The sequence below is a fragment of the Triticum urartu genome, chromosome 2A, assembly GCF_056163025.1.
Source record: "Triticum urartu cultivar PI428250 chromosome 2A, HENAU_Tu73, whole genome shotgun sequence".
Classification (NCBI taxonomy): Eukaryota; Viridiplantae; Streptophyta; class Magnoliopsida; order Poales; family Poaceae; genus Triticum; species Triticum urartu.
The window spans coordinates 685,006,802-685,022,557 of NC_141874.1; the positions used below are offsets into that span (position 1 = coordinate 685,006,802).

Consider the following 15,756-nt stretch of genomic DNA (forward strand, 5'->3'; position numbering starts at 1 on the left):
GAGAGGGGGGGGGGGGGGGGGGAGGGAGGGATGGGCACCATTAATATATGCTTTGCTTGAAGCCATCTGGGAGACATGACATTTCATCAACTGTAAACACCATCATCATATTGCCAATGAAAAGGTGGTTGAATGAAGAGATGGACTAATCTCGAGTACAGTACAACCTTTCACAAATTTAGATTTAATCCTTATTAAAAATTCATCTAAAACTTACTAGGGGGAAGATAGACACCAATATGAGAATATGATTAGAAATGGAAAATACCAAGATCCGTCCAAAATACTATCGATTATACAATTAGTTAAAGACCCCAATATTATCACTCTTCTGTAGACAATATCAATATATAGCCAACGAGAAGGCGGTTGAATCAAGAGATGGACTAATCTCAAGCATGAGCGTTCATTGTTTAGATTTAATCCTTACTAAAACCACATCAAAAATCATTAGTAGGAGGATAGAAAAGGCCAAGATCGGTCCACAAGTTTGTCAGTTACATAATTAGCCGAAGAGCAAATCTATCAACCTTCGGTTGACAATCTTTGCCAAGAACACAATACAAAGGGTGGTAAGCCATGTCTATACAAAAGCATAATTATGTTTCTGCAACACATATATGTTGGTTATTCTAAATGATAGTTCAAAAAATATGTAATCTAGCCGTTCGCGGGACATACTGCTGGTTACTCCTTCCGTCCGGAAAAGCTTGTCCCAAGCTTGCCTTTTAAATGAATGTATCTAATGCTAGATACATTCATTTGAGAGACAAGCTTTTTCAGACGGAGTAATACGTAGAATACAAATCCAGACCTGTGGAATCCGTTTGTCCTTCAGCATATGCTGGTGTATATACAAATAACAGAACACTGTCCAGGTAATCGAACAAATAAGAATGTGGCAACAGCAAACCAGCAGTATAGGTGTAGGATGTATGTGCACAGATCCAAAACAACGAAAATAAGGGGATCACAATCCATGATACAGATGCAGCCTACAAGTTTCTATGTAATTCAGAATGTGTTTTTACAACCTTTCCTGTTCATCAACGGCACATAGTTTGAGTCACTCGATTGATTGTGCTTCTCTCTGCATCTCGCTGGGCACGTTTGGGATCAAGTTAGGTCATCCTCGTCCAAGGAATCCCCGTCGTCGCCTCCTACATCTTTCTTGATGGCCTGCAGGTCACCTGTTGGTAGCTTCCTTGCGAGCCGAATTACCTGCAGCGACCGACCACGTCAGTCCGAATGAAGACACGAGCACAGTTAAAGTGAGATGGAACGGTCTTGTACTAGTTCGATAAGAAAATGAAACTTATCCTGAGACTACTGCTGAAGCACACAAGACTGGCACAGTTACAATGGTAGAATCTGAAGAATATATCTTAATTAAAAGGAACATTCTCAGTAACATGTCTAGCCTATGATGCCTCAGCACGATGCCCTCCCATGTACTGGTGCTAAGTATGCCACATAGGCAAAAAGCAGATGAGGCAATGTAATTGTGGAGGAGAGAAGACTTTGGTGTCCTCAGAAATAAACGAATCCAGGCACAAGGCCCTGTGTATATTTTGATCCCGTTCATATCCCCTTGTCCTTGTCCCCTTGCTACCGCTTGAGCTTGCACAAAAGAACCTACAGCTAACTAAATGAACCTTAGCGACAACAAACTAGGCACCTATGCATTGGGAGTTCAGTTCCCAGGCCTCCTCGCACACTAAGCACTTGCTCTAAGCACCTGTGCATTAGGAGAGTCCTTAGTTCACCATTCTAAGCACATGCACCATCATAGATCATCTTCTCATATAATCGATAGCCTTTTGACTAAGGATCTCAAAAGACATACCACATGGTCGAGGTGATTAATGGCACTTGATTGAGCAGCACGCTTGATTTCTTCAGCATCACCTTCCTCATAAGCAGACAACAGTTTCATTGCACATCGATTCTGGTCACTATTCAGGAAGCCTTGAACCCTGCAACACAGAAAGGGAGGAAAGGAAAGTGATTTAATACAACCAACATAACACAAAATATGTTACATGCCAAGGCAATACCAGTCTATCACCAACGCATAACTTACTCTGAGCAATCATTGTAGCATTTCTGAGCTTGTTGAAAATCATGTGCATAAAGGTAGATAATGATTGCACTCAGATAGGCCTGCACACATGGAACAACTCTGGATTAACACTTCTTTTTTTCAAAATCGTGATACCTCTTAACTGAACAAGACAGAATGAATATAGTTTCATTTTGCACATCAGTGTTTTATAAGGGATAAACTTCCAAGACCAGCTAGCATGCCATTATCTGTTAAGAAACTTTTCAGTTTTCACCGCATAATCTTTCTCGCTGCAAGAATTATCTTGCCGAAAGAAGGAAAAAAAACAAAGTTTCAGAATGTACACTATTCAGCGAACACATTTTGGTGAATACCAAGGTTTCCCTCAGAAACCTTGCAAAGTACAAATTTCTGAATAGCTAAGCACATTTTGTGTAAATATTACCTTGCATTGGCTGTTGACGGCATTGCACTTATCAGCAGCTGAACCAAGTCTTAAATGGAATGCAGCGGCATCCGAGTACCTGTCAGACATGGCCAAATATGAAATGACACATAAATCAGTACATAAACACGATTGCTAAGAATGCCAAGTGATGTATATGTGCATAAATGTCAGAAAAAGATCAAGGACAACGTGTGAACTGAAGAATCCAACGATAAATAAGGATGCCACTAAAACTTCAAGAACATTTTAATCCACAAGTACATTCAGCAAACAGAACCATCAAAAGGTATGAGTGCAATAAGCTCTAATAATTCTAAGCAGAGCAATTGTTCAGGGAAGGAGAAAAAAAAAGACCAAAACAAATAGGCAGGCACATACACAAAAAAGGGCCTCCTGTGAATTTACTGAATAAAGGCGTGCAAGAAGGGAGCTGGGTTTGTCCCAAAAAAAGAGACTCAATCAAAACATACACAAATCCCAGAATAAGGATGTAAAAGCTCGTGGAATATAGCATCAACCAGTTTGGATTATTTTAGTAAACAAATGTAAGCCCTTGCCGATTTCCATAGTCTCTGCCTGCTTCTTTATGTTTGATGAACCAAACAGTATTCTTAGTTAAAGCAAAAATTGCAAGGATAGACCAAAAGACTGGGAATTAATCCCCAAGTACCGGAAAGAACAACTGTAGGAACCGAAATTGGTAAAGATACCACCTATCATTGCCCACCATTTGGTGTGTGTGTAGCTTACTCCAATTCTGTCGGTGTTTACTGGGGAGTACTTATTCAAGTAGATATTGTATTACTCCCCTAGTGTTGCTCTCAAAGTTTTGGGATCGAGACTCCTTTTCTATCCTAAAATGTGCTTGCTCCAAAAGTAACAGCAAAGAACATAAGAGTAAATGAATTCAAGAAAATCATGCATGACACATGGCATGCCATGGATTTGTAGAAAGACATGCAAAAATGTAGTGTAATTGACATGCACAAGCTGATCTGTGCAATCTTACTTCTCAAGCTTCACATATAAACTTGCAGCAGCACGGTACAAGTCAAAAGCCATCTGCTCCTTTCCATCTTCTTCTAGAAGTGTGCAAGCGTCATCATACAATTTAGTTGCTTCTTCTGGAGCTTTATCTTCCAAGGCACTGATATTATAATGATTAGACACATGAGCCTCGGAACGAATGATGATCGGATTGCTTTTGAATTACCTGGCACCCTTTGCAAGAGCATCAGAGGCAGGTTGCGATCTTCCACATTCACGGTAAAATTCTGATGCTCTGCGATAAAAGTCCGAAACTTCATTCCAGAGTCCAAGCTCCTTTGCTAAAGCACCAGCATTTTCCATATGCTTAGCAGCATCCCACGGTCTAGGGAATTAGTCAAGGGTAAAATAGGTGATTGTTCAACGATGTGACAGCACAACAGACATAGATAAATTCCTGAAGGATACGATGAGATCATTTCTTGTCCTTTTGAAGCCTTCTCAAATGCATCCTTTGCTTTCTCATTGTCCTTTCTGAATCTATAAGCAATTGCTTTAAAGTGGAGATGAAATTTCATTACATACAACGCAGCGTACCAAACAGTGAAAGAGAATATACGAATATGGCGACAGCATACAAAGTCACTGACCAGCTTGTTCGTACAAGGCGGTAGCACTCTTCCAATCAGCATTCCATCTTGTGAAGCTCAGTTTTGTTCTGCAAAAGAATATATTAGAAAAAAGATTGTTCATATTCATTTAGCACATTAATGGATGCAAAAGGAATTTCTTTAAATGAAATTGATTTGATACAGTAACATCAGTAAAAATACAAAAATCAGCATACTTAGCAAACACTCACGCGCTAAAACAAACAGGTGGCAATGTAAACATATCGTCTAATAAGTATCTGAAATTCAGGCAATTGGGAAGAAAAAAAACTTATGAAAACTATGTTGCGAAGAGAGTATCAGTCAGTTTTAAATAAACTGGTGAGCTTTTGAGAAACTACGATGAACAAGAGGTTCACTTTTATGCAAGGCAATGTGCACTTGTTCCCCGCAAAAAGAAGTGCTGTTGTTCTCATCTACTATCACAATCGAAGTGGAGAATAGCCCAAGTAAAATTTCTGAACGTACCACACTAGTTAGTGCAGTGGATTTGGCACCACAAATTCTCCAACAGCCAAATGTGCTAACATGCTCAACAAGCTACACCGCTGAAAGCATAACCGCAGTAAGAAGCAACACAGACTGACACAAGAATTGGTACGCCTACACTCATGCCTGCTTCCGCTGGTGTTTCAATGGCTAATGGGATATGAACATATATGATCAGGGAGACAGAGTCTACTCGTGTTTCCCTAGGAGCGCAGATCGGATGTAAACAAAACTGCAGCAAAACAAAGAGCCGGCGTGCAGCCTAATCGCATTGCTTGATCTTTTTCCTGCAAGTTTATTGCGCCTGCTCCAAGCTAATGATCCCTTTCAGGCAGGAATGGCTAGGAAATCCCCTAGCATTTGGGGCAAGCAGTCTGAATCCTACTACCCCAAAGCTTACCTCCACCAACCACTTGGAGGTCACCAAGATCCTAAAATCAGCGCCACATATTTTCATTAAAAAAAATCGCTAGCTCCGCCTCACCTAAGATCAGGCACAGATCCAGGACGCTCCAATCCACGATCCGGAAAGAAAAACTCTACTGTAGAAAACTCTAATTCGAGAGCGGCACCTCGACTAGTCCGCCCTCTGGGCCGCGATCAGACGGCGCGCGCATCGGAAGGAGCAAGGGGAATCCCGGTGTGGGGGAGGGGGGAAGAGATAAAGGAGAGGGGGGAGGGGACTTGCAGTTTGTCGGCCTTGGCCATGAGCTTCTCCGGGTCGGCAGACGAGCTGGCCATGGCGGAGAGAGACCACCGTCTCCTTCTTCTTCTCCGCTGCTGCTCCTCGCAGATTCTCTAGGGTCGACGACGGCTGGGCTGGGTTGAGTTGGGGTTGAGTTGAGCTGCCGAGCTGCCGTTCGGAGGGAGGAAGGGATCCGGTTCCTCTCTGAGATCCGTGCAGCGTCAGTTCATCCCGTCGCTGTGACAGACCGGACGTCGAACAGCTGGAAAAAAAAATCAATGAAGTCGAAGCCGTGTGACCGGGGGCCCAATCCTTGTAATGAGGCCGACTCAGTGGAAAGCAGAAACGATACGTTTTGTCGTCATGGCCCAACAACCCAGGGTCCTAACCAACGGCCCGGAGTTCAAGTGAAGTTGGATTTGGTTCGCATTTTACAGTTATTTATACTAGTACAAATGCCCGTGCGTTGCATCGGGCGAAATATTAAGTATAAATTGCTCCACGTGCTATTATGCAACATTTTTTAATATAATTTTTGCAAATGTCAGCAATAAGGTCAATATAACCTTTGAGTGTAGCAATTATGATCTCGACGCACCGCGATCTAGCAGTGTCCTTGCAACAGGACTGTAATGAATGAAATTGCTATCTTTCCTTAAAAAACAGAAATAAGGCAACCTGCAAAAAGTAAGGCTCGACAATGTTTTTATTTGTGGTGACGACCGACCCTGTTTGTACTTCCTAGGTTGCGACTATTGGAAATATGCCCTAGAGGCAATAATAAATTAGTTATTATTATATTTCCTTATTCATGATAATCGTTTATTATCCATGCTAGAATTGTATTGATAGGAAACTCAGATACATGTGTGGATACATAGACAACACCATGTCCCTAGTAAGCCTCTAGTTGACTAGCTCGTTGATCAATAGATGGTTACGGTTTCCTGACCATGGACATTGGATGTCATTGATAACGGGATCACATCATTAGGAGAATGATGTGATGGACAAAGACCCAATCCTAAGCCTAGCACAAGATCATGTAGTTCGTATGCTAAAGCTTTTCTAATGTCAAGTATCATTTTCTTAGACCATGAGATTGTGCAACTCCCGGATACCGTAGGAGTGCTTTGGGTGTGCCAAACGTCACAACGTAACTGGGTGACTATAAAGGTACACTACGGGTATCTTCGAAAGTGTCTGTTGGGTTGGCACGAATCGAGACTGGGATTTGTCACTCCGTGTGACGAAGAGGTATCTCTGGGCCCACTCGGTAGGACATCATCATAATGTGCACAATGTGATCAAGGAGTTGATCACGGGATGATGTGTTACGGAATGAGTAAAGAGACTTGCCGGTAACGAGATTGAACAAGGTATCGGATACCGACGATTGAATCTCGGGCAAGTAACATACCGATAGACAAAGGGAATTGTATACGGGATTGATTACGTCCTTGACATCGTGGTTCATCCGATGAAATCATCGTGGAACATGTGGGAGCCAACATGGGTATCCAGATCCCACTGTTGGTTATTGACCAGAGAGTCATCTCGGTCATGTCTGCATGTCTCCCGAACCCGTAGGGTCTACACACTTAAGGTTCGGTGACGCTAGGGTTATAGAGATATTAGTATGCGGTAACCCGAAAGTTGTTCGGAGTCCCGGATGAGATCCCGAACGTCACGAGGAGTTCCGGAATGGTCCGGAGGTAAATAATTATATATAGGAAGTGTTATTTCGGCCATCGGAACAAGTTTCGGGGTCACCGATATTGTACCGGGACCACCGGAAGGGTCCCGGGGGTCCACCGGGTGGGGCCACCTGCCCCGGGGGGTCACATGGGCTGTAGGGGGTGCACCTTGGCCTATATGGGCCAAGGGCACCAGCCCCAAGAGGCCCATGCGCCAAGAGAAGAGGAAAAGGAAGAGTCCTAAAGGGGGAAGGCACCTCCGAGGTGCCTTGGGGAGGAGGGACTCCTCCCTGGCCGCACCCTTCCTTGGAGGAAGGGCCAAGGCTGCGCCCCCCCTCTCCCTTGGCCCTATATATAGTGGGGGGAAGGGAGGGCAGCACCACCCTGAGACCTGGCGCCTCCCTCTCCCTCACATGATACATCTCCCTCCTCCCAAGGCGCTTGGCGAAGCCCTGTTGGAATCCCGCTACTTCCACCACCACGCCGTCGTGTTGCTGGATCTCCATCAACCTCTCCTCCCCCCTTGCTGGATCAAGAAGGAGGAGACGTCGCTGCTCCGTACGTGTGTTGAACGCCGAGGTGCCGTCCGTTCGGCGCTAGGATCATCAGTGATTTGGATCACGACGAGTACGGCTCCATCAACCCCGTTCTCTTGAACGCTTCCGCGCGCGATCTACAAGGGTATGTAGATCCACTCCTCCGTCGTTGCTAGATGACTCCATAGATTGATCTTGGTGACACGTAGGAAAATTTGAATTATTGCTACGTTCCCCAACAGTGGCATCATGAGCTAGGTCTATGCGTAGTTACTATGCACGAGTAGAACACAAAGTAGTTGTGGGCGTTAATTTTGTTCAATATGCTTACCGTTACTAGTCCAATCTTGATTCGGCGGCATTGTGGGATGAAGCGGCCCGGACCGACCTTACACGTACTCTTACGTGAGACTGGTTCCACCGACTGACATGCACTAGTTGCATAAAGGTGGCTAGCGGGTGTCTGTCTCTCCCACTTTAGTCGGATCAGATTCGATGGAAAGGGTCCTTATGAAGGGTAAATAGCAATTGGCATATCACGTTGTGGTTTTTGCGTAGGTAAGAAACGTTCTTGCTAGAAACCCATAGCAGCCACGTAAAACATGCAAACAACAATTAGAGGACGTCTAACTTGTTTTTGCAGGGTATGCTATGTGATGTGATATGGCCAAAAGGATGTGATGAATGATATATGTGATGTATGAGATTGATCATGTTCTTGTAATAGGAATCACGACTTGCATGTCGATGAGTATGACAACCGGCAGGAGCCATAGGAGTTGTCTTAATTTATTTATGACCTGCGTGTCAACATAAACGTCATGTAATTACTTTACTTTATTGCTAACGGTTAGCTGTAGTAGTAGAAGTAATAGATGGCGAGACAACTTCAAGAAGACACGATGATGGAGATCATGATGATGGAGATCATGGTGTCATGCCGGTGACAACGATGATCATGGAGCCCCGAAGATGGAGATCAAAGGAGCTATATGATATTGGCCATATCATGTCACTATTATTTGATTGCATGTGATGTTTATCATGTTTATGCATCTTGTTTACTTAGAACGACGGTAGTAAATAAGATGATCCCTCATTAAAATTTCAAGAAAGTGTTTCCCCTAACTGTGCACCGTTGCGAAAGTTCGTCGTTTCGAAGCACCACGTGATGATCGGGTGTGATAGATTCTTACGTTCACATACAACGGGTGTAAGACAGATTTACACACGCGAAACACTTAGGTTGACTTGACGAGCCTAGCATGTACAGACATGGCCTCGGAACACAAGAGACCGAAAGGTCGAGCATGAGTCGTATGGTAGATACGATCAACATGAAGATGTTCACCGATGATGACTAGTCCGTCTCACGTGATGATCGGACACGGCCTAGTTGACTCGGATCATGTAATCACTTAGATGACTAGAGGGATGTCTATCTGAGTGGAGTTCATAAGATGAACTTAATTATCCTGAACATAGTCAAAAGGTCTTCGCAAATTATGAACATAGTCAAAAGGTCTTCGCAAATTATGTCGTAGCTCGTGCTTCAGTTCTACTGTTTAGATATGTTCCTAGAGAAAATTTAGTTGAAAGTTGATAGTAGTAATTATGCGGACTAGGTCCGTAAACTGAGGTTTGTCCTCATTGCTTCATAGAAGGCTTATGTCCTTAATGCACCGCTCAGTGTGCTGAACCTCGAACGTTGTCTATGGATGTTGCGAACATCTGACATACACATTTTGATAACTACGTGATAGTTCAGTTAAACGGTTTAGAGTTGAGGCACCGAAGACGTTTTGAAACGTCGCGAAACATATGAGATGTTTCGAGGGCTGAAATTGGGATTTCAGGCTCGTGCCTACGTCAAGAGGTATAAGACCTCCGATGATTTTCTTAGCCTACAAACTGAGGAGAAAAGCTCAATTGTTGTGCTTGTGCTCAGATTGTCTGAGTACAACAATCGCTTGAATCGAGTGGGAGTTGATCTTCCAGATGAAATAGTGATGGTTCTCCGAAGTCATTACCACCAAGCTGCTAGAGTTTCGTGATGAACTATGATATATCAGGGACATATATGATGATCCTTGAGATATTCGCGATGTTTGACACTGCAAAAGTAGAAATCAAGAAGGAGCATCAATTGTTGATGGTTGGTGAAACCACTAGTTTCAAGAAGGGCAAGGGAACAAAGGGATACTTCATGAAACGGCAATTCAGCTGCTGCTCTAGTGAAGAAACCCAAGGTTGAACCCAAACCCGAGACTGAGTGCTTCTGTAATAAGGGGAACAGCCACTGGAGCACAATTATCCTAAATACTTGGTAGATGAGAAGGCTGGCAAGGTCGATAGAAGTATATTGGATATACATTGTGTTGATGTGTACTTTACTAGTACTCCTAGTAGCACCAGGGTATTAGATACCGGTTCGGTTGCTAAGTGTTAGTAACTCGAAACAAAAGGCTACGGAATAAACGGAGACTAGCTAAAGGTGAGCTGACGATATGTGTTGGAAGTGTTTCCAGGGTTGATATGATCAAGCATCGCACGCTCCCTCTACCATTGAGATTGGTATTAAAACCTAAATAATTGTTATTTGGTGTTTGCGTTGAGCATAGACATGATTGGATTATGTCTATCGCAATACGGTTATTCATTTAAAGAGAATAATGGTTACTCTGTTTATTTGAATAATACCTTCAAATGGTCTTACACCTGAAATGAATGGTTTATTGAATCTCGATCGTAGTGATACACATGTTCATGCCAAAAGATAGTAATGATAGTACCACCTACTTGTGGCACTGCCACTTAAGTCATATCGGTATAAAACGCATGAAGAAGCTCCATGTTGATGGATCTTTGGGCTCACTCGTTTTTGAAAGGTTTGAGACATGCGAACCATGTCTATTGGTGTATATGCATGAAGAAACTCCATGCAAATGGACCGTTTGGACTCACTTGATTTTGAATCACTTGAGACATGCAAATCATACCACATGGGCAAGATGACTGAAAGCCTCGTTTTTCAGTAAAATGGAACTAGAAAGCAACTTGTTGGAAGTAATACATTTTGATGTGTGTAGTCCAATGAGTGCTGAGGCGTGTAGTGGACATCGTTATGTTCTTACTTCACAGATGGTTTGAGTAGATGTTGAGTACATTTACTTGATGAATCACGAGTCTGAATTATTGAAAGGTTCAAGTAATTTCAGGGTGAAGTTGAAAGATCGTCGTGACAAGAGGATAAAAGATCTATGATATGATCATAGAGATGAATATCTGAATTACGAGTTTGGCACAGAATTAAGACATTGTGGAAATTGTTTCACAACTAATACAGCCTGGAACACCGTAGTGTGATGTCCGAACATCATAACTGCACCCTATTGGATATGATGCATACCATGATGTCTCTTATCGAATTACCATGATAGTTTATGGGTTAGGCATTAAAGACAACCGCATTCACTTTAAATAGGGCATCACATAATTCCGATGAGATGACACCGCATGAACTATGGTTTAGGGAAACCTAAGCTGTCATTTCTTAAAAGTTTGGGGCTGCGACGCTTATGTGAAAAAGTTTCAGGCTGATAAGCTCGAACCCAAAGCGGATAAATGCATCTTCATAGGACACCCAAAACAGTTGGGTATACCTCCTGTCTCAGATTTGAAAGCAATAAGGGATTGTTTCTAGAATCGGGTCCTTTCTCGAGGAAAAGTTTCTCTCGAAAGAATTGAGTGGGAGGATGGTGGAGACTTGATGAGGTTATTGAACCATCTCTTCAACTAGCGTGTGGCAGGGCACAGGGAGTTGTTCCTGTGGCACCTACACCAATTGAAGTGGAAGCTTATGATAGTGATCATGAAACTTCAGATCAAGTCACTACCAAACCTCGTGGGATGACAAGGATGCGTACTACTTCAGAATGGTACGTAATCCTGTCTTGGAAGTCATGTTGCTAGACAACAATGAACCTACGAGCTATGGAGAAGCGATGGTGGGCCCGGATTCCGATAAATGGCTCGAGGCCATATAATCCGAGAGAGGATCCATGTATGAAAACAAAGTGTAGACTTTGGAAGAGCTACTTGATGGTCGTAAGGCTATTAGGTACAGATGGTTTTTAAAAAGAAGACGGACAATGATGGTAAATGTCACCATTAAGAAAGCTCGACTTGTCGTTAAGATGTTTTCTGACAAGTTCAAGGAGTTGACTACGATGAGACTTTCTCACTCGTAGCGATGCTAAGAGTCTGTTGGAATTATATTAGCGATTACTGCATTATTTATGAAATCTTGCAGATAGGATGTCAAAAACATTGTTTCCTCGACGATTTTCTTGAGGAAAGGTTGTATGTGATACAACCGAAAGGTTTTGTTAATCCTGAAAGATGCTAATAAGTATGCAAAGCTCCAGCAATCCTTCTAAGGACTGGAGTAAGCATCTCGGAGTTGGAATGTATGCTTTGATAAGATGATCAAAGTTTTGGGTTTATACAAAGTTTATGAGAAACTTGTATTTCCAAAGAAGTGAGTGGGAGCACTATAGAATTTCTGATGAGTATATGTTGTTGACATATTGTTGATCAGAAATGATGTAGAATTTCTGGAAAGCATGCAGAGTTATTTGAAAAGTGTTTTTCAATGGAAAGCCTGGATTAAGCTACTTGAACATTGAGCATCAAGATCTATAAGGATAGATCAAAACGCTTAATGGTACTTTCAAATGAGCACATACCTTGACATGATCTTGAAGGTGTTCAAGATGGATCAGTCAAAGAAGGAGTTCTTGCCTGAGTTGTAAGGTATGAAGTTAAGACTTAAAGCTTGACCACGGCAGAATAGAGAGAAAGGACGAAGGTCGTCCCCTATGCTTAAGACATAGGCTCTACAGTATGCTATGCTGTGTACCGCACCTGAAATGTGCCTTGCCATGAGTCAGTCAAGGGGTACAAGAGTGATCTAAGAATGGATCACAGGACATCGGTCAAAGTTATCCTTAGTAACTAGTGGACTAAGGAATTTTCTCGATTATGGAGGTGGTAAAAGAGTTCGTCGTAAAGAGTTACGTCGATGCAAGCTTAACACCTATCCGGATAGCTCTGAGTAGAGATACCGGATACGTATAATGGAGCAACAATTTAGAATAGCTCCAAGTAGAACAATTATTTGAAATGGCTCCAAATGTAGCGTAGTAGTTGCATCTACAAGATGACATAAGAAATTTACGGAGTACATACGGATCTGAAAGATTCAGACCCGTTGACTATAACATCTCTCACAAGCATAACATGATCAAACCCAGAACTCATCGAGTGTTAATCACATGGTAATGTGAACTAGATTATTGACTCTAGTAAACTCTTTGGGTGTTAGTCACATGGGGATGTGACCTTGAGCGTTAATCACATATCGATGTGAACTGGATTATTGACTCTAGTGCAAGTGGGAGACTGTTGGAAATATGCCCTAGAGGCAATAATAAATTAGTTATTATTATATTTCCTTGTTCATGATAATCGTTTATTATCCATGCTAGAATTGTATTGATAGGAAACTCAGATACATGTGTGGATACATAGACAACACCATGTCCCTAGTAAGCCTCTAGTTGACTAGTTCGTTGATCAATAGATGGTTACGGTTTCCTGACCATGGACATTGGATGTCATTGATAACGGGATCACATCATTAGGAGAATGATGTGATGGACAAAGACCCAATCCTAAGCCTAGCACAAGATCATGTAGTTCGTATGCTAAAGCTTTTCTAATGTCAAGTACCATTTCCTTAGACCATGAGATTGTGCAACTCCCGGATACCGTAGGAGTGCTTTGGGTGTGCCAAACATCACAACGTAACTGGGTGACTATAAAGGTACACTACGGGTATCTCCGAAAGTGTCTGTTGGGTTGGCACGAATCGAGACTGGGATTTGTCACTCCGTGTGACGGAGAGGTATCTCTGGGCCCACTCGGTAGGACATCATCATAATGTGCACAATGTGATCAAGGAGTTGATCACGGGATGATGTGTTACGGAACGAGTAAAGAGACTTGCCGGTAACGAGATTGAACAAGGTATCGGATACCAACGATCGAATCTCGGGCAAGTAACATACCGATAGACAAAGGGAATTGTATACGGGATTGATTAAGTCCTTGACATCGTGGTTCATCCGATCAGATCATCGTGGAACATGTGGGAGCCAACATGGGTATCCAGATCCTGCTGTTGGTTATTGACCAGAGAGTCATCTCGGTCATGTCTGCATGTCTCCCGAACCCGTAGGGTCTACACACTTAAGGTTCGGTGACGCTAGGGTTATAGAGATATTAGTATGCGGTAACCCGAAAGTTGTTCGGAGTCCCGGATGAGATCCCGGACGTCACGAGGAGTTCCGGAATGGTCCGGAGGTAAAGAATTATATATAGGAAGTGCTATTTCGGCCATCGGGACAAGTTTCGGGGTCACCGGTATTGTACCGGGACCACCGGAAGGGTCCCGGGGGTCCACCGGGTGGGGCCACCTGCCCCGGGGGGCCACATGGGCTGTAGGGGGTGCGCCTTGGCCTATATGGGCCAAGGGCACCAGCCCCAAGAGGCCCATGCGCCAAGAGAAGAGGAAAAGGAAGAGTCCTAAAGGGGGAAGGCACCTCCGAGGTGCCTTGGGGAGGAGGGACTCCTCCCTGGCCGCACCCTTCCTTGGAGGAAGGGCCAAGGCTGCGCCCCCCTCTCCCTTGGCCCTATATATAGTGGGGGGAAGGGAGGGCAGCACCACCCTGAGCCCTGGCGCCTCCCTCTCCCTCTCATGATACATCTCCCTCCTCCCAAGGCGCTTGGCGAAGCCCTGTTGGAATCCCGCTACTTCCACCACCACGCCGTCGTGTTGCTGGATCTCCATCAACCTCTCCTCCCCCCTTGCTGGATCAAGAAGGAGGAGACGTCGCTGCTCCGTACATGTGTTGAACGCGGAGGTGCCGTCCGTTCGGCGCTAGGATCATCGGTGATTTGGATCACGACGAGTACGACTCCATCAACCCCGTTCTCTTGAACGCTTCCGCGCGCGATCTACAAGGGTATGTAGATCCACTCCTCCCTCGTTGCTAGATGACTCCATAGATTGATCTTGGTGACACGTAGGAAAATTTTGAATTATTGCTACGTTCCCCAACAGCGACACCAAGACAGCCCGATACAAATTATGGAATGCTGCTAGTAATTACGGATATTTTTTCAAACAAAGATTCTGTCGATTGTCATCACTGACCACACGTAGCTGAGTGCCTGAGTCAAAGAATAAAAGAACGTCTCAAACCAGGCAATATCAAAATGTCCGTTCATGCCTATGTAGACACATCACACAACAACAAAAGTTCATCCGAATAAAGCTCAGCAAGAAAGAGGCAAACATGGAAACATGAAACGAAAGTACATGACTATAGAATCTATCAAAGAAAAGAAAATACAGCCCTGATGGGGAAACCAGTTCATACTGTTGCACTCCAAAAAACTATTGAAGAAAACACAGAAGGTCATCTATAGCCTCTAGCAAACTTTTGAAGATAAATCAGACTAAAGACTTATCGCTTAGACTCTATCCAAACTGGAGATAAAAAGATGTAGTGAACAGTAAGGAAATTATATGGTGTGTGAGATTAGACATGCCTAACTTTAAGCTTAAATTAGAATTCATGCATGCGAAATAACATCTCCGTGCAACATGCACGTACTATTTCTGATACCATGTTCTAACGTGTAAAGTATTAAATTAGCAATGGACAACGCCTACACATGTATTGATTAGGGGGCATCACGGATTGGATGGAGGTCTACAATAGTACCTTGTTTTGAAGTGTATTTGCTAGGATTTGGATTTGAATAGGTACAAGATCAAGGAGGTCCTTACAGGGGCAGTGGAAAGGTGGGTGAATACCTGCGCAGGGCCGCAGGGCCGAGCTGGGCAGCCAGCATGGTGAGTGGAGTGGGGCCAGAGCAGTGCGCCCTCCGGGATCCGGATCCTCTCCTCCGACTTAACCTCTTCATGAAAGAAAGAAAGAAAGAAAATACCTTGAACCCAAAGAAGTTGAGTATGTACGGCAAGATAGCAACCCCTGAGAAGATACAAAACCTCGCCCAATCTCCTGCCAACCAGACGTACAAACAGAG

General features: G+C 43.6%; 1 protein-coding gene across 1 annotated transcript; it reads right to left on the bottom strand.

Moving 5' to 3' along the window:
• Positions 1-815: 815 nt before the first annotated feature.
• Positions 816-5,638, bottom strand: GSNAP (gamma-soluble NSF attachment protein). The gene is made up of 9 exons (XM_048703232.2): positions 5,349-5,638; positions 4,151-4,218; positions 3,969-4,053; positions 3,727-3,885; positions 3,523-3,660; positions 2,511-2,589; positions 2,084-2,163; positions 1,847-1,976; positions 816-1,221 (listed from the first exon to the last, which is right to left on the bottom strand). The coding sequence occupies exons 1-9, from the start codon at positions 5,399-5,401 to the stop codon at positions 1,117-1,119; spliced, it is 897 nt and encodes a 298-aa protein (XP_048559189.1). The 5' UTR covers positions 5,402-5,638; the 3' UTR covers positions 816-1,116.
• Positions 5,639-15,756: the final 10,118 nt, after the last annotated feature.